Raw genomic sequence first — 14,988 nt, 5'->3', positions numbered from 1 at the left:
CTTGTTTTACTATCCTTGTGAGGACTTCTGGATAGTGAAACCAAAACACAAACAAGCACATCACAATACCTATTTACCCAGTATTTATTTTAAGTGGTCAAAAATATCTGCTGTCCAGTCTGAGTAAAGTGTGTGTGTGTGTTCCAGGTTGTAGCCCCCTACCAGACGTTGCTGAACCCCCTGTCCAAGCTCAACGTGTTGAACAACCTCCACTCCCACTTCCTGCTGGTGGATGATGGGACGGTGGGGAAGTACGGAGCTGAGGTCCAACTACGCCGCGAGCTGGAAAAACACATCAAACTGCAGAGGATACACGCACGTAAGAGACACACACACACACACACACACACACACACACACACACACGATAAACACATCCAACTGCAGAGGATACACGGACGTAAGAGACACACACACACACACACACACACACACACACACACACACACACACACACACACACACACACGATAAACACATCCAACTGCAGAGGATACTTTAGCAATAAGGCATGAGAATCGTGGATTATAGTGAATTACACACAATTCTGGGCTGTAGTTAGGCACAGTGGGAAGCTGCGTGCCGGGAAACAACCCTTGACTCTGTTATTCATGATCATCTACAGGTTTGAGTCTGTTATTCATGATCATCTACAGGTTTGAGTCTGTTATTCATGATCATCTACAGGTTTGAGTCTGTTATTCATGATCATCTACAGGTTTGAGTCTGTTATTCATGATCGTCTACAGGTTTGAGTCTGTTATTCATGATCGTCTACAGGTTTGAGTCTGTTATTCATGATCATCTACAGGTTTGAGTCTGTTATTCATGATCGTCTACAGGTTTGAGTCTGTTATTCATGATCATCTACAGGTTTGAGTCTGTTATTCATGATCATCTACAGGTTTGAGTCTGTTATTCATGATCATCTACAGGTTTGACTCTGTTATTCATGATCATCTACAGGTTTGAGTCTGTTATTCATGATCATCTACAGGTTTGAGTCTGTTATTCGTGATCATCTATAGGTTTGAGTCTGTTACTCATGATCGTCTACAGGTTTGAGTCTGTTATTCATGATCGTCTACAGGTTTGAGTCTGTTATTCATGATCATCTACAGGTTTGAGTCTGTTATTCATGATCATCTACAGGTTTGAGTCTGTTATTCATGATCGTCTACAGGTTTGAGTCTGTTATTCATGATCGTCTACAGGTTTGAGTCTGTTATTCATGATCGTCTACAGGTTTGAGTCTGTTATTCATGATCATCTATAGGTTTGAGTCTGTTACTCATGATCGTCTACAGGTTTGAGTCTGTTATTCATGATCGTCTACAGGTTTGAGTCTGTTATTCATGATCATCTACAGGTTTGAGTCTGTTATTCATGATCATCTACAGGTTTGAGTCTGTTATTCATGATCATCTACAGGTTTGAGTCTGTTATTCATGATCATCTACAGGTTTGAGTCTGTTATTCATGATCATCTACAGGTTTGAGTCTGTTATTCATGATCATCTACAGGTTTGAGTCTGTTATTCATGATCATCTACAGGTTTGAGTCTGTTATTCATGATCGTCTACAGGTTTGAGTCTGTTATTCATGATCGTCTACAGGTTTGAGTCTGTTATTCATGATCATCTACAGGTTTGAGTCTGTTATTCATGATCGTCTATAGGTTTGAGTCTGTTATTCATGATCGTCTACAGGTTTGAGTCTGTTATTCATGATCATCTACAGGTTTGAGTCTGTTATTCATGATCGTCTACAGGTTTGAGTGCCTTATTGCTTATATAAAATTATGTTTAACATGTTTTCATAAAACAAAAAAATGAGTACATTCCTTTTATTAATCTTTCCACCCAATTATAGTGTCTGGACAAACCCCAGTTGTGTGTTCTATTTATGTGGTTGCTTGCCAAAAGCACATTTTTTTGTTTGTTTTATTGGCACATTAGCTAGCCAAGTGGACTGGTCGTCCGTTCTAATTGATAAAGGTTACTATGCAGGCTAGCAATTTTTCCTTTTCTAGCTAAGCAACTAAAGCTAACACAATCACACCAAGCAGATGGAATGACAGCAAACTAGCTACATTTTTGTTTGTTTCACCTTTGTTTCTATTGCCATTTCTTTGGATATATCCATAATAATTATGCTGATGCATGAACAGGGCCGGCCCGCCCATTAGACAGGATTAGGTGGTTGCCTAGGGTGGCAGATTGATGAGGGCGGCATTTTACGAGCTAAACTGACCAGGAATCACCTCCAACAACACATAACGCCTCACATAATTCTGCCCAAAAACAATGAAAACGTATCTCGCCCAATGGCATACGGGCTATTTAGGTGAGTGCTGATACCACCCCATGATAAGGAGTGCCCACTTTGCCAAAGTCAGGGTTGCAAAATATTTAGCTTGTCCATTCCCAGCATGCCTCTCCAGGGTGCTGTTGGAGATGAGCAGAACGGCGGTGCTCCACCAACACTCAAGTCACATAACATGAATCATGTAGCCTATAGTAGAAAGAGTAGTAACCTGTGGTTTTTCTGTTGCCTACAGACTGGAGACCATATTTATGACAATGTTATGAGACAGACACTTTTTTTTTACATCAAGCACGTCTCTTTGACCAAATAGCCCTATTAAATAAAAATACAATTCAATATCCTAAAACCAGGATGTGTCCAAATAAAATGGACAATATGGAATTAAATGAGGCTTCTCACGACTGCTGTCCGGGAGTTTCACTCCGTGGGCTAAATGGTCATGAATCAATTGTAGGCCAATTTGTCCATTTTTTTACGAGCTGATCATAGCAAAGGAGAAAATACTTGTGTATTTCCGGCTGTATAAACACACGGATTCTCACTGAAATGGACTCATAACTCCTGATAATCTTGGGTATCTCATATGCAGATCTTAAATAGACAAAATTATTAGTCTTCAGCCTTGGTCAGGAATCCGGATTAGGCTAATAAAATGCAACTACCTGTTTTACAATCAGTAGTACATGGATGGGCATTCATAAAATTGCATTGTGGGCTGTCACTGTAGGCTACACTATTCTAGTTTTTCTGTGATAGGAGGAGGGTGGTAAATTTTTCTCGCCTAGGGCGGCAGAACGGCCAGGACTGGGCCTGCCTGAATTCACCTGGCTCAGAGAAGCTGTCTGTCTCGTCCAGACACGTTCAGTCTCATTTTGCACGTTGAAGGTTGCATTCCAACATTGTTGCAGAGATTGGAGAGGCAGACTGCAGGGTTTAGACAAACCCCCACTGTTGCAAACCAAATGTTAGGCTAGAAACATGGGGAAATAAGGTCAAGATGCTGTTTCCGGTAGAGAGAAAGGTTTGGAATTGCCTGGCTGGGCTGTGGGACAGTGAATGCGCAGTGGCATTACCTGAGGATTATCGTAAATAAATAATGACTATCAACCAATTAACATCCAGGATCCAAACGTAACGTTTTATAATGATTATTTCCACCCCAGGCGTCTTCTCTGCGGCTGTGTTGAGAGTACTTTAACACCTGAAGGCAATGTCTGAGAATAATGGTCAGGTCCAAAATTATTGGCACCCTTGATAAAGATTAGCAAAAGAAGTCTATCAGTCAGTGTCTACTGTAGTTGCCGTATCTCCGCCTTTTCTGTCTCTGTGTGGTGCTTCTAAGTGCCAGTGTGTGACAGAGGCAGTTACCAGCTATTATCACAATAACCTTAGATCCCCTATTATTAAAATAGCCTAGGCAGACACCCATACAGAATGCACACCCACTGTTATTATGGTGTGGCAGTCTGCTGACCTGCTGAAACACCCTCTTAAAATGGAGCTTTAAGACCTGTCACATGTCTCTCTGTTAACCCTTTACTGCTTTCCTGTTGTCATCACAAACAGAGACCAATAGAATACAGCATCTCGATGAACATACAGTGTTAATATTTGAGATGTTTCCAATGTTCTTAACAGCATATTTAGTGATCTTCTGGCTTTCTCTCTCTTTCTCTGTCCTTTCTTTCTCCCTCCCCCCAGGAATTGGTCAGGGTGTTCCTGTGGTAGCGTTGATATTTGAGGGGGGTCCCAACGTAATTCTGACAGTGTTGGAGTACCTTCAGGAGACTCCACCTGTTCCTGTGGTGGTCTGTGAGGGGACTGGGCGTGCTGCTGACATGCTGGCCTATGTCCACAAACAGACTGAGGAGGGGGGGTGAGACACACATTCTTCTAACAGATTGTATCACATATAATGGGGTTCCACAGGGTTCTGTGCTAGGACCGTTACTTAGAGGAATGATCGTGGATGTAACTTCCTTTAACCCTTCAGGGGTCTACCTGACGGTGTGGAGATAGAAATCATCGCTACGATCAAAAAGACGTTCAACTTCAGCCACAGCGATGCTATACACCTCTTCCAGACCCTTATGGAATGTATGAAGAGCAAAGAACTGGTAAACACATGGTTAACTCACAGTGAATACATGGAAATCTATTCCACATTAGGTAACTGATGCAAGCAGTAGAATCAGATTTTAAAAAACAAATAAAAATACACCTTATGGAACAGCGGGGACTGTGAAGAGACACACACACACACACACACACACACACACACACACACACACACACACACACACACACAGGCACAGACACACACACAGGCACAGACACATAAGACACACATGGATGTTGTTTTGTAAATATGTGATAGTGGACTAAATGTATTGGGTAAAGTGTTCTGAAATGTAATGTCATGTAATATTTCAAATTGTATATAACTGCCTTCCTGGACCCCAGGATGAGTAGCTGCTGCCTTGGCAACAGCTAATGGGGATCCTTAACAAATACTGAATGAATTTTAAGAAAAAGCTGAATCCTACAATGCATACTGTGTCGTCTGTTCATAGTCTGATTAATATAATGATACTGATGACGCTTATCGTTTTTCATAAATACCAGAACGTATTGCATTACTTTAGATTTTTTAATGACCATGTGGGTTTTTCTCCCTCTCTCCTTCCTCTGAACGACAGATCACTGTGTTTCATATCGGCTCTGAGGACCACCAGGATATCGATGTGGCCATACTGAGGGCATTACTGAAAGGTGTGTTGGGTAACTTCATCTCAGTGTCCTGTTGTTTGACTGACAGAAGATCTGTGCCCATGACTCCCCTCTGACCTAGAGAAAGGGAGAGGGCAAATGAAAAGATCCCAATAATAAAACAAACAGAAGGGCGAGACAGTGGGTTGTGTAACCAAAGTTTTCATTTTGAAACTGATACTATAGATATGTTTTGAGAAGTCAACACTCTCCTCCCTCCGTCTGTCTGTCTCTCTCGTCCTGCTCTCTCCCTCTACTCCTGAGCTCTCCTACTATCTATCTCTCTCTTGTCCTGAGCTCTCTCTTGTCCTACTCTCTCGCTATCTCTCTCGTCCTCTGTTTCTCTCACTATCTCTTGTCCTGCCGCTATCTCGCGCTCTTTCTCTCGCTCTCTCACTTGCTCTCTTTTGGGGTTTCCCTGTGGGTCTCAGAGGGGCTTATTGCTAGACACTCCGAGACCCCATTCTCACAACACATAAAGCTGTCCTCTTCTCACTTTTCTCTGTTCTATTCTATCCGATCTGGCTCTAACACAGAGGGCAAGAGAGCTCTGAAAGGATAGGTATTCACATGAACTAGTCTGTCCCTGTGTATTCAGTAGTTGTCTGTCATTGAATAAGAAGTTCAGACAAATGCAGGAATGTGTTCAAAGTCCGCCCCACGCAGCTTGTCTACCAGCTATGTAGATCCCGTAGTAGAGGAACCAGTCCAGTCAGTTAAGAGTTCAGGACATTCTGACTGAGCATAATAGATCCCCAGCCAGCAGGAAAATATAAGCCTGTCAAACCAGCATTAGTCTTGGTCAACCAGTAACACATCCTCAATAGAAGGCCTCAATAGCTCATTCGACCCTAAAGGATACATACACAAGCATATGGAAATACCTTTAAAATAGCTGTCCAGTGTTTCCAGATTTCTATGAAATATGACCTACACTGCTCAAAAAAATAAAGGGAACACTAAAATAACACATCCTAGATCTGAATGAATGAAATATTCTTATTAAATACTTTTTTCTTTACATAGTTGAATGTGCTGACAACAAAATCACACACAAATTATCAATGGAAATCAAATTTATCAACCCATGAAGGTCTGGATTTTGAGTTACACTCCAAATGAAAGTGGAAAACCACACTACAGGCTGATCCAACTTTGATGTAATGTCCTTAAAACAAGTCAAAATGAGTCTCAGTAGTGTGTGTGGCCTCCACGTGCCTGTATGACCTCCCTACAACGCCTGGGCATGCTCCTGATGAGGTGGCGGCTGGTCTCCTGAGGGATCTCCTCCCAGACCTGGACTAAAGCATCCACGAACTCCTGGACAGTCTGTGGTGCAACGTGGCGTTGGTGGATGGAGCGAGGCATGATGTCCCAGATGTGCTCAATTGGATTCAGGTCTGGGGAACGGGCGGGCCAGTCCATAGCATCAATGCCTTCCTCTTAGCCACATCAGCTAATGAGCCAGCTCGGTGATAATGAGAAGTCTCCTCTATGAGGAAATATGAGACGTGTCCTCTATGAGGAAATGCCAAGCATTTTTGAAATGGTCTGTTTGAAATACAACTTTGAGGTGGTGTTTTTGAAGAGGTTGTTTTTTCCTGTATTTTATGCTTTGGTCACATGAGTATAGGAAGAGTATGATTTGTGTTAGAGTTAACAGATTATGAGCTGTTAAACGTGAGATTTTCTTTGGACAGTTACTTTAAGATGTCGTCCATGAACATATCAGATGAACCGTAAGGTTACAGAGACATGTTTGTAGATATGGAAATGTCCCGTCTCCCACATCAGGATTTACAACTTGAACTTTAAACTTTACCAAAAGGAAATCCTGTAGATTAGAGTGTACATTGGATCCCATGTTAGGAAATGGTTCTGTGTAAAACAGTAGTGGTGATTTAGTATGGTAATTCATCTGTATTATTCTGTATGGTTGTTTCTGTATTGTCCTTCCCCAGCCCTGTTCTCTAAATCCTGCTGCTAAGTCAACAGGAAACACACAATTAATGTGGCTTTGCCTAGCAATTAGTTTGTGTGTGTGCTTACGCTGCTGCTACTGTTTATTATATATCCTGATACCTAGTCACTTCTAACCCTATCCACATGTACATACTACAAACTACCTGGTACCCCTGCACATTGACTCAGTACTGGTACTCCTCGTATATAGCCTCGTTAATGTGTTTGTTACTATTTCCTTTTTATTTAGCTAATATTTGTCTTTTTATCTCTGCATTGTTGGGAACGGGCTCGTAGGTGAGCATTTTCCTGTAAAGTCTACACCTGTTGTATTTGACGCATGTGACCAATAACATGTAATTTGTGTGCTGCTCCTCCAGGCACCAATGAGTCTGCATTTGACCAGCTGGTTCTGACTCTGGCCTGGGACCGGGTGGACATCGCCAAGAACCATGTGTTTGTCTATGGACAGCAGCTACTGGTACGTCTATCTGTGGCTGGCTGGCTCTCTTCGGCTCTTTCTCTGGCTGGCTGGCTCTCTCTGTTTATGTGGCGGTCTGTCTGTGTGGCTGGCTTTCTGTCTGTCTGTGTGGCTGGCTTTCTGTCTGTCTGTGTGGCTGGCTTTCTGTCTGTCTGTGTGGCTGGCTTTCTGTCTGTCTGTGTGGCTGGCTTTCTGTCTGTCTGTGTGGCTGCCTTTCTGTCTGTCTGTGTGGCTGCCTTTCTGTCTGTCTGTGTGGCTGGCTGGCTGTCTGTCTGTGTGGCTGGCTGGCTCTCTGGCTGTCTGTGTGGCTGGCTTTCTGTCTGTCTGTGTGGCTGGCTCTCTGTCTGTCTGTGTGGCTGGCTCTCTGTCTGTCTGTGTGGCTGGCTGTCTGTCTGTCAAGACTGCATCTATTATGAACGTGCTGTTCATCAGTATCAGCCTAAATGGAATAAATGTCATTTAAACCCCAAATATCTCCTAAGCTAGCCACTCCAGAGTCAGTGGTCCTATATGACCCAAGGGACAGGCTACAGGAAGACTGTTTATTTTGACTAATCTGAACTGGTCTGGTGTATTTATTCATTGTTAGTGCAGTCAATGTTGGATCCATGTTGAGGTGTGTGTGTGTGTGCGCAGGTGGGTTCGTTGGAGCAGGCCATGCTGGATGCCTTAGTGATGGACCGTGTGGAGTTTGTGAAGCTCCTGATTGAGAATGGAGTTAGCATGCACAGGTTCCTTACCATCACACGGCTGGAGGAGCTATACAACACGGTAACACACACAGCTCACCAATTTCACACACATACATGTAATGATGCTCCATAGGGCTCTATGCTGGTACCATTTACTGTTCTCATCACACGTGCAACTTCTCAATTCTAACGTTTGATTCGTATTCTGTCAAAATCATTTCTAAACGGTCTGTTTATCCATGGTCCTGCTGGGCATGGTGTTTTTATCTGTGTCGCTTCTGTTCCAGAAACAGTCCCCTACCAATCCCACGCTCTTCAACCTCGTAAGGGATGTCAAACAGGTGCATCTTTGACTTCTTGTCAACCATTGATTGTCAAAGTTTGAATTAATTTGAACAATAGTAATTGATGATGATGATGGTGTTGTTGATTAGTATGGCTCACTATGACTCTAATTGTTTCCAGGGTAATCTCCCCCCTAACTACAAGATGACCTTAATTGACATTGGCCTGGTGATAGAGTACCTGATGGGCGGGACTTACAGGTGCAACTACACCAGGAAACGCTTCAGGATCATCTACAACAATCTCCATGGCAACAGCAGGGTAAGGGTTAACGGTTAGTGTTAAGGGTTGAAGATAAAAGGTTAAAACGTCAGTTCGCTTCAGGGTCAAGGGTTAAAGTCATTGTTCACACAGGTTATTTTGATCTTTGACTGATTGATTCATTTAGAGTAATGGTGAAAGTAAACTGTTCTCTATCTTTTTCTCTGTCTCTCTCCAGAGGTCAGGTCGCCACTCTGCAGGGCCTGGGTCCCACCTGAGGAAGAGCCAAGAGTCGTTCAGTATCCAGGCCGACAAGAAGGAGAAGACCAGGCACAACCACTTCATCAAGACTGCACAGCCATACAAACCCAAGGTACACACACGCACAACATGGAGAGTCATATTTGAGAACACACTGTGACTTGTGTGATGGCAAGAAACAGCCTGTCCACTGATGACCTTGTGGAAATCTAAACCAATGTAATCTGACCATGCCTGGAGTATGACAGTGTGTTGCTGGTAGGCTGCACAAAGATGCAGCAAGCTGCACTGGATAAGGTACAGGAAAGGACAAGCAAGATAATAACAAACAGAGACATCCCACTGACCCTTCCACCACTACAGCCATGGAGAGAGCAAGCAGCAGTAAGATTGATCACTGACATGCACCAACCTGACCACCGTCTACAGGATCTCCTACCACAGAGAAGGGGAGAGTACTGGCAGAGTCCTCCGCAACCAGAACCAACTGTCCAGCATCAATGCAAGGAAAAATGGGCTGAAAAATTCTACCATTGACATCTGCCATCAGACTTTTTAATAACAAAATGTGTCACTTTAAACTGTCATTTCTTTTTTTATTTAATGTAGTATCTTGTTTTTGAAGTATTGTCTGAATGTAACTGTGCATTCTGCATTACTCTTGTTGACTGCGAGCATGAATGAAATAAATCAATCAAATCACTACAAACCCAAGGTGTGTACACACACACACACACCCACAGAACCGAGCCATCAGATTATTCAAATCGCCCTCTTGACGCCCACCCCTCTCCCTCTTAGTTGGAGTCGGCGACAGACCAGTCCAAGAAAAAAGCCAAGGAGGAGATTGTTGACATCGATGACCCAGAGACACGCAGGTTCCCGTACCCGTTCAATGAGCTGCTGATGTGGGCCGTCCTGATGAATAGGCAGAAGATGTCTCTGTTCTTCTGGCAGCATGGGGAGGAAAGCATGGCCAAGGCCCTGGTGGCCTGTAAACTCTGTCGCTCCATGGGCTATGAGGCCAAGAAGAGTGACGTGGTCGACGACACCTCCCAGGAACTCAAGGACTACTCCAAGTATGACACATTACACACCAAATAACTAGGACACTTCAATCCTCACTAATACTCAAGACTACTATAATATGTGACAGATTACATACTAATACTTTAAGTACTCCAAGTATGATGCATTACTACTAGTAGTCACTAATACTCAAGGCTACTTGAAGTATGAGTATTACTGAGTATTAGTATGTGATGTATCAGACTATTTTTGTGAGTCAAGTGACCATGAGGAGCTGTGTTGTGGTGACTGATGAGGATGTTAATGAAGGTGTTTTCAGTGAGTTTGATACCGTGGTATGTGTGTGTCATGTTCAGAGGGATGATGTCTGGAGTAATGTAAGGTTGATGATGATTATTATTTCATAGTGAATTTGGCACCCTAGCAGTGGACCTCCTGGAGCAGTCATTCAGACAGGATGAAACCATGGCGATGAAACTGCTGACCTACGAACTGAAGAACTGGAGTAACAGCACCTGTCTGAAGCTGGCCGTGTCGTCGCGGTTACGACCCTTTGTGGCTCACACCTGTACCCAACTGCTGCTGTCAGACATGTGGATGGGACGACTCAACATGAGGAAGAACTCCTGGTACAAGGTGACACTGCCCAGCAATGCAGTGTATATATATATATACACACACACACACACACACTCAATAGTGTTCCACATGGCTCTGTGCTTGGATGGTTATTATAGATGTATTACGTTTTTCCAGGTGATCCTCAGTATCCTGGTCCCTCCTGAGTAAACATAAATAAACATATACAATAAATATATTTAAAAACTAAATATAATAATGTATATATCTCTAGGTGATCCTCAGTATCCTGGTCCCTCCTGAGTAAACATAAATACATTTAAAAACTAAATATAATAATGTATATATCTCTAGGTGATCCTCAGTATCCTGGTGCCTCCTGCAATCCTCCTGTTGGAGTACAAGACAAAGGCAGAGATGTCCCACATCCCTCAGAGTCAGGACGCCCATCAGATGACCATGGAGGACAGCGAACACAACTTCCATAACACCACCGACAACATACAGATGGTCAGAATCAATATGACAGAGTTCATCTCATCTGTTTTCTTTTCTTATCTTACTGTGTCTGTTCTGGCAAGTACACTGGTGCTACTGGTATTCTGATGATCCTGGGATTTAGCTATGAGGGTCCTGGGGTTTAGCTATGAGGGGAAGCTATGATGATCCCGGGGTTTAGCTATGAGGGGAAGCTATGCTGGTCCCGGGGTTTAGCTATGAGGGGAAGCTATGAGGGTCCTGGGGTTTAGCTATGAGGAGAAGCTATGATGATCCTGGGGTTTAGTTATGAGGGGAAGCTATGAGGGTCCTGGGATTTAGCTATGAGGGGAAGCTATGAGGGTCCTGGGATTTAGCTATGAGGGGAAGCTATGAGGGTCCTGGGATTTAGCTATGAGGAGAAGCTATGATGATCCCGGGGTTTAGCTATGAGGGGAAGCTATGAGGGTCCTGGGATTTAGCTATGAGGGGAAGCTATGATGGTCCTGGGGTTTAGCTATGAGGGGTAGCTATGAGGGTCCTGGGATTTAGCTATGAGGAGAAGCTATGCTGATCCCGGGGTTTAGCTATGAGGGGAAGCTATGCTGATCCCGGGGTTTAGCTATGAGGGGAAGCTATGAGGGTCCTGGGATTTAGCTATCAGGGGTAGCTATGAGGGTCCTGGGATTTAGCTATGAGGGGAAGCTATGAGGGTCCTGGGATTTAGCTATGAGGGGAAGCTATGAGGGTCCTGGGATTTAGCTATGAGGAAGCTATGAGGGTCCTGGGATTTAGCTATGAGGAGAAGCTATGATGATCCCGGGGTTTAGCTATGAGGGGAAGCTATGAGGGTCCTGGGATTTAGCTATGAGGGGAAGCTATGAGGGTCCTGGGATTTAGCTATGAGGGGAAGCTATGAGGGTCCTGGGATTTAGCTATGAGGAGAAGCTATGATGATCCCGGGGTTTAGCTATGAGGGGAAGCTATGAGGGTCCTGGGATTTAGCTATGAGGGGAAGCTATGATGGTCCTGGGGTTTAGCTATGAGGGGTAGCTATGAGGGTCCTGGGATTTAGCTATGAGGAGAAGCTATGCTGATCCCGGGGTTTAGCTATGAGGGGAAGCTATGCTGATCCCGGGGTTTAGCTATGAGGGGAAGCTATGAGGGTCCTGGGATTTAGCTATCAGGGGTAGCTATGAGGGTCCTGGGATTTAGCTATGAGGGGAAGCTATGAGGGTCCTGGGATTTAGCTATGAGGGGTAGCTATATGAGAGAGAGGGTTGGACTGCAGTGCTCTCTTCATTCATGGTTTCTTAATTTCTGGTGCTGTGGTCTGTTTTCAGTCTGCATGTATATATATGGACATATACCTGTCTATACAGTCTATTAAAGAGGCGTTATTAAACATGATTCTTCTCCAGGATGTGTTCCAGGAGGCGAAGGCGGATGACAACGTGGAGGTGAAGGATGAGGCGGAGACACAGGTCCGCTCCCGAAGACTTCCTCTAACCAGGAAGTTCTACGCCTTCTACCACGCCCCCATCGTCAAATTCTGGTTCAACACGGTATGAATCCCTAGCCCCTGGCTCTACCCCCTCCATGTGAGCTGACTAGCAGACACTCTGGGCCCTACTATGTTTAATGGTACAGCAGAGTTCTGACTACCAAGGTTTTCCCTGTGGAGCCGCTAAGCAGCTTAAATGGAAGGGATGTTTCCTTTCTCCTCCTGGGATATTTCCTGTATCCTGCCCAGTGTGTGTGTGTGGATGAGTTCATTTTGAATCGCATTGTGTCCCGGGTGGGTGGAGATTTCCCTTTTTAGAAAGAATATAATTGTCTAAAACTGAGCACCACTTGCCCAGTGTGTGTACTCTGAGACCAGGGAGGGCTGACATGAAACGTGTTCATGTTGAGAGGACCGAGGGAGGCTGGGGCGTGTGTGTACTTTTCCAGAGCTCTACCTCCCACACCCTGCATACTTCACACACACACACACACACACACACACACACACACACACACACACACACACGTACCCTCAGGTGGTGTTCCAGGTGCCCTGGCTTCATTTGCATGTCCTGATAGCATCAGTAGAACAGTCCTTAACATAACTATATCTGCTGTACCCAGATCAATGCTCATCTACCCCACAATCAACATCAACATAATTATGCTGCCTGCCACACAATGATCCATCTCTCACTGCATGTCTGTCACATCATGATCTCTGCCTCCACATAATAACCCTGCCTGCCCCCGTCAGCACTGATCCCCACACTGATCAGTCTCAGTTTAGTCACGGCCCTCCAACAGCCACACACACCCTACCTAACCCCCGGGCCATAGTTAGAATGACTGATGTCTAGGGTGGGGGGGGGGGGGTCTGTATAATGGCTGAGAGGTGTTGTTGAATGCTGTAGTTTCCTTCACTTCATGCTTCGCTAGTCAGGCTCACAGTGTTCACCTCTAAAAAGACCTGGGGGTATGTCACAAAGCAGGAACAAAGTAGGACTGCTGATATAGGATCAGTTTAGCCTTTTAGGTCATAATGACCCCTACAGATCAGACTTTTTCAAACCTCTCCTCTAACGGCCCTAAACTAGCACACCGGTTTTACCTGGTCGAGGGCTTGATGATAAGTTAACTAGTTGATTCGGGTGTGCTAGTTCTGGAATAGTTCAAATACATGGAATATCTGGGGGTCTCTGAGAAAAGGTTTGAGAAGGGTTGATATAGATTTTAAATAAATAAGATTATATGGACGGGGGGGGGACACTTTTTAAATATGGGCCCTGGGCATTGTCTTGGACAAGGGTTTAGTAACAATAAAGAAGCATTTTCAATCAGCTTTACGCTTACCTGGTTCTTTCTGTATTAGTGTGTGTGTGTGTGTGTGTGTGTTACCAGTATCGATACTGGTATCACAATACTACAATACCAGTATCACAATACTACAATACCAAAACAAGCACAAAGCAGACTTCACTCTGTGGTGCTGTTGTACAACCGTGTATGCTATTGATTGCTAAATAAACAAATGTGACTCAGTGACAACATAAGGCAGTTATTTTCCAACATTAGGACTGTTTTCCTCAAGTAATTAAGTCTGCTTCATTTTTCCTTACTTCCTAGTATCGCGGTACTGGTATCTTGATAACCCTAATTTAAGGTGTATGTGTGTGGTGTGTGTCTCCTGGCTAGCTGATGTACGTTTGTGGGTCTGTATAATAGCCTGTGTATGGTATGTAAATGTGTGTGTTGTGGGTCAATATAATAGCCTGTGTATGGTATGTAAAGGTGTGTATTGTGGGTAATATAATAGCCTGTGTATGGTATGTGAAGGTGTGTGTTGTGGGTCAATATAATAGCCTGTGTATGGTATGTAAAGGTGTGTGTTGTGGGTCTGTATAATAGCTTGTGTAAAGGTGTGTGTGTGTGTATGCGTTTTCCCCTGGATAGCTGGCGTACCTGGGTTTTCTGATGCTTTACTCGTTTGTCGTTCTGGTCCGGATGCCCGAGTTTCCGTCTCCTCAAGAGTGGGTGGTCATCCTCTACATATTTACCTCCGCCATTGAGAAGATACGAGAGGTACGCTAATGCTGCTCCCTGCTCTCTACATCAATAGGGTTATGTTCCAATTGGCACCGTATTTGCTATATAGTGCACTGCTTTTGCCATTTGGATTGGACCCTATGACTGTATGAGAAGGACAAGACACTTACCCAGCTATCTTTGTCTCTCAGAGGATTCAATACCATTTAGTTTAGTTCAATTTGCTTTAAACAAGCTCATTCTTCTAGGTGACAGTTTAAACAGAGAAGTACTGAGTCCACATTCACGTTGATAGAATATGTTTCCATTGT

General features: G+C 44.0%; 1 protein-coding gene across 8 annotated transcripts in view; it reads left to right on the top strand.

The window, feature by feature from the left end:
- Positions 1-14,988, top strand: part of LOC110526654 (transient receptor potential cation channel subfamily M member 7) — an 82,509-nt gene that overhangs the window by 28,617 nt on the left and 38,904 nt on the right. For all 8 annotated transcript variants that reach the window (XR_016496890.1, XR_016496892.1, XR_016496891.1 and 5 more), the window contains exons 7-20: positions 148-319; positions 4,031-4,205; positions 4,323-4,446; positions 5,029-5,101; positions 7,441-7,541; positions 8,178-8,312; positions 8,521-8,574; positions 8,699-8,839; positions 9,018-9,152; positions 9,842-10,119; positions 10,477-10,705; positions 11,003-11,158; positions 12,547-12,690; positions 14,585-14,713. Coding sequence is in view for 5 of the 8 variants with exons in the window: in XM_090238959.1 (XP_090095085.1) it covers positions 148-319; positions 4,031-4,205; positions 4,323-4,446; positions 5,029-5,101; positions 7,441-7,541; positions 8,178-8,312; positions 8,521-8,574; positions 8,699-8,839; positions 9,018-9,152; positions 9,842-10,119; positions 10,477-10,705; positions 11,003-11,158; positions 12,547-12,690; positions 14,585-14,713 (2,046 nt within the window). In the remaining 3 variants the exon portion in view is untranslated. The remainder of the gene's footprint in view (positions 1-147; positions 320-4,030; positions 4,206-4,322; positions 4,447-5,028; positions 5,102-7,440; positions 7,542-8,177; positions 8,313-8,520; positions 8,575-8,698; positions 8,840-9,017; positions 9,153-9,841; positions 10,120-10,476; positions 10,706-11,002; positions 11,159-12,546; positions 12,691-14,584; positions 14,714-14,988) is intronic.

Source organism: Oncorhynchus mykiss, chromosome 6, assembly GCF_057628025.1.
Source record: "Oncorhynchus mykiss isolate SJ-2025 chromosome 6, ASM5762802v1, whole genome shotgun sequence".
Classification (NCBI taxonomy): domain Eukaryota; kingdom Metazoa; phylum Chordata; class Actinopteri; order Salmoniformes; family Salmonidae; genus Oncorhynchus; species Oncorhynchus mykiss.
This window is presented reverse-complemented; position numbering and strand designations above follow the sequence as displayed.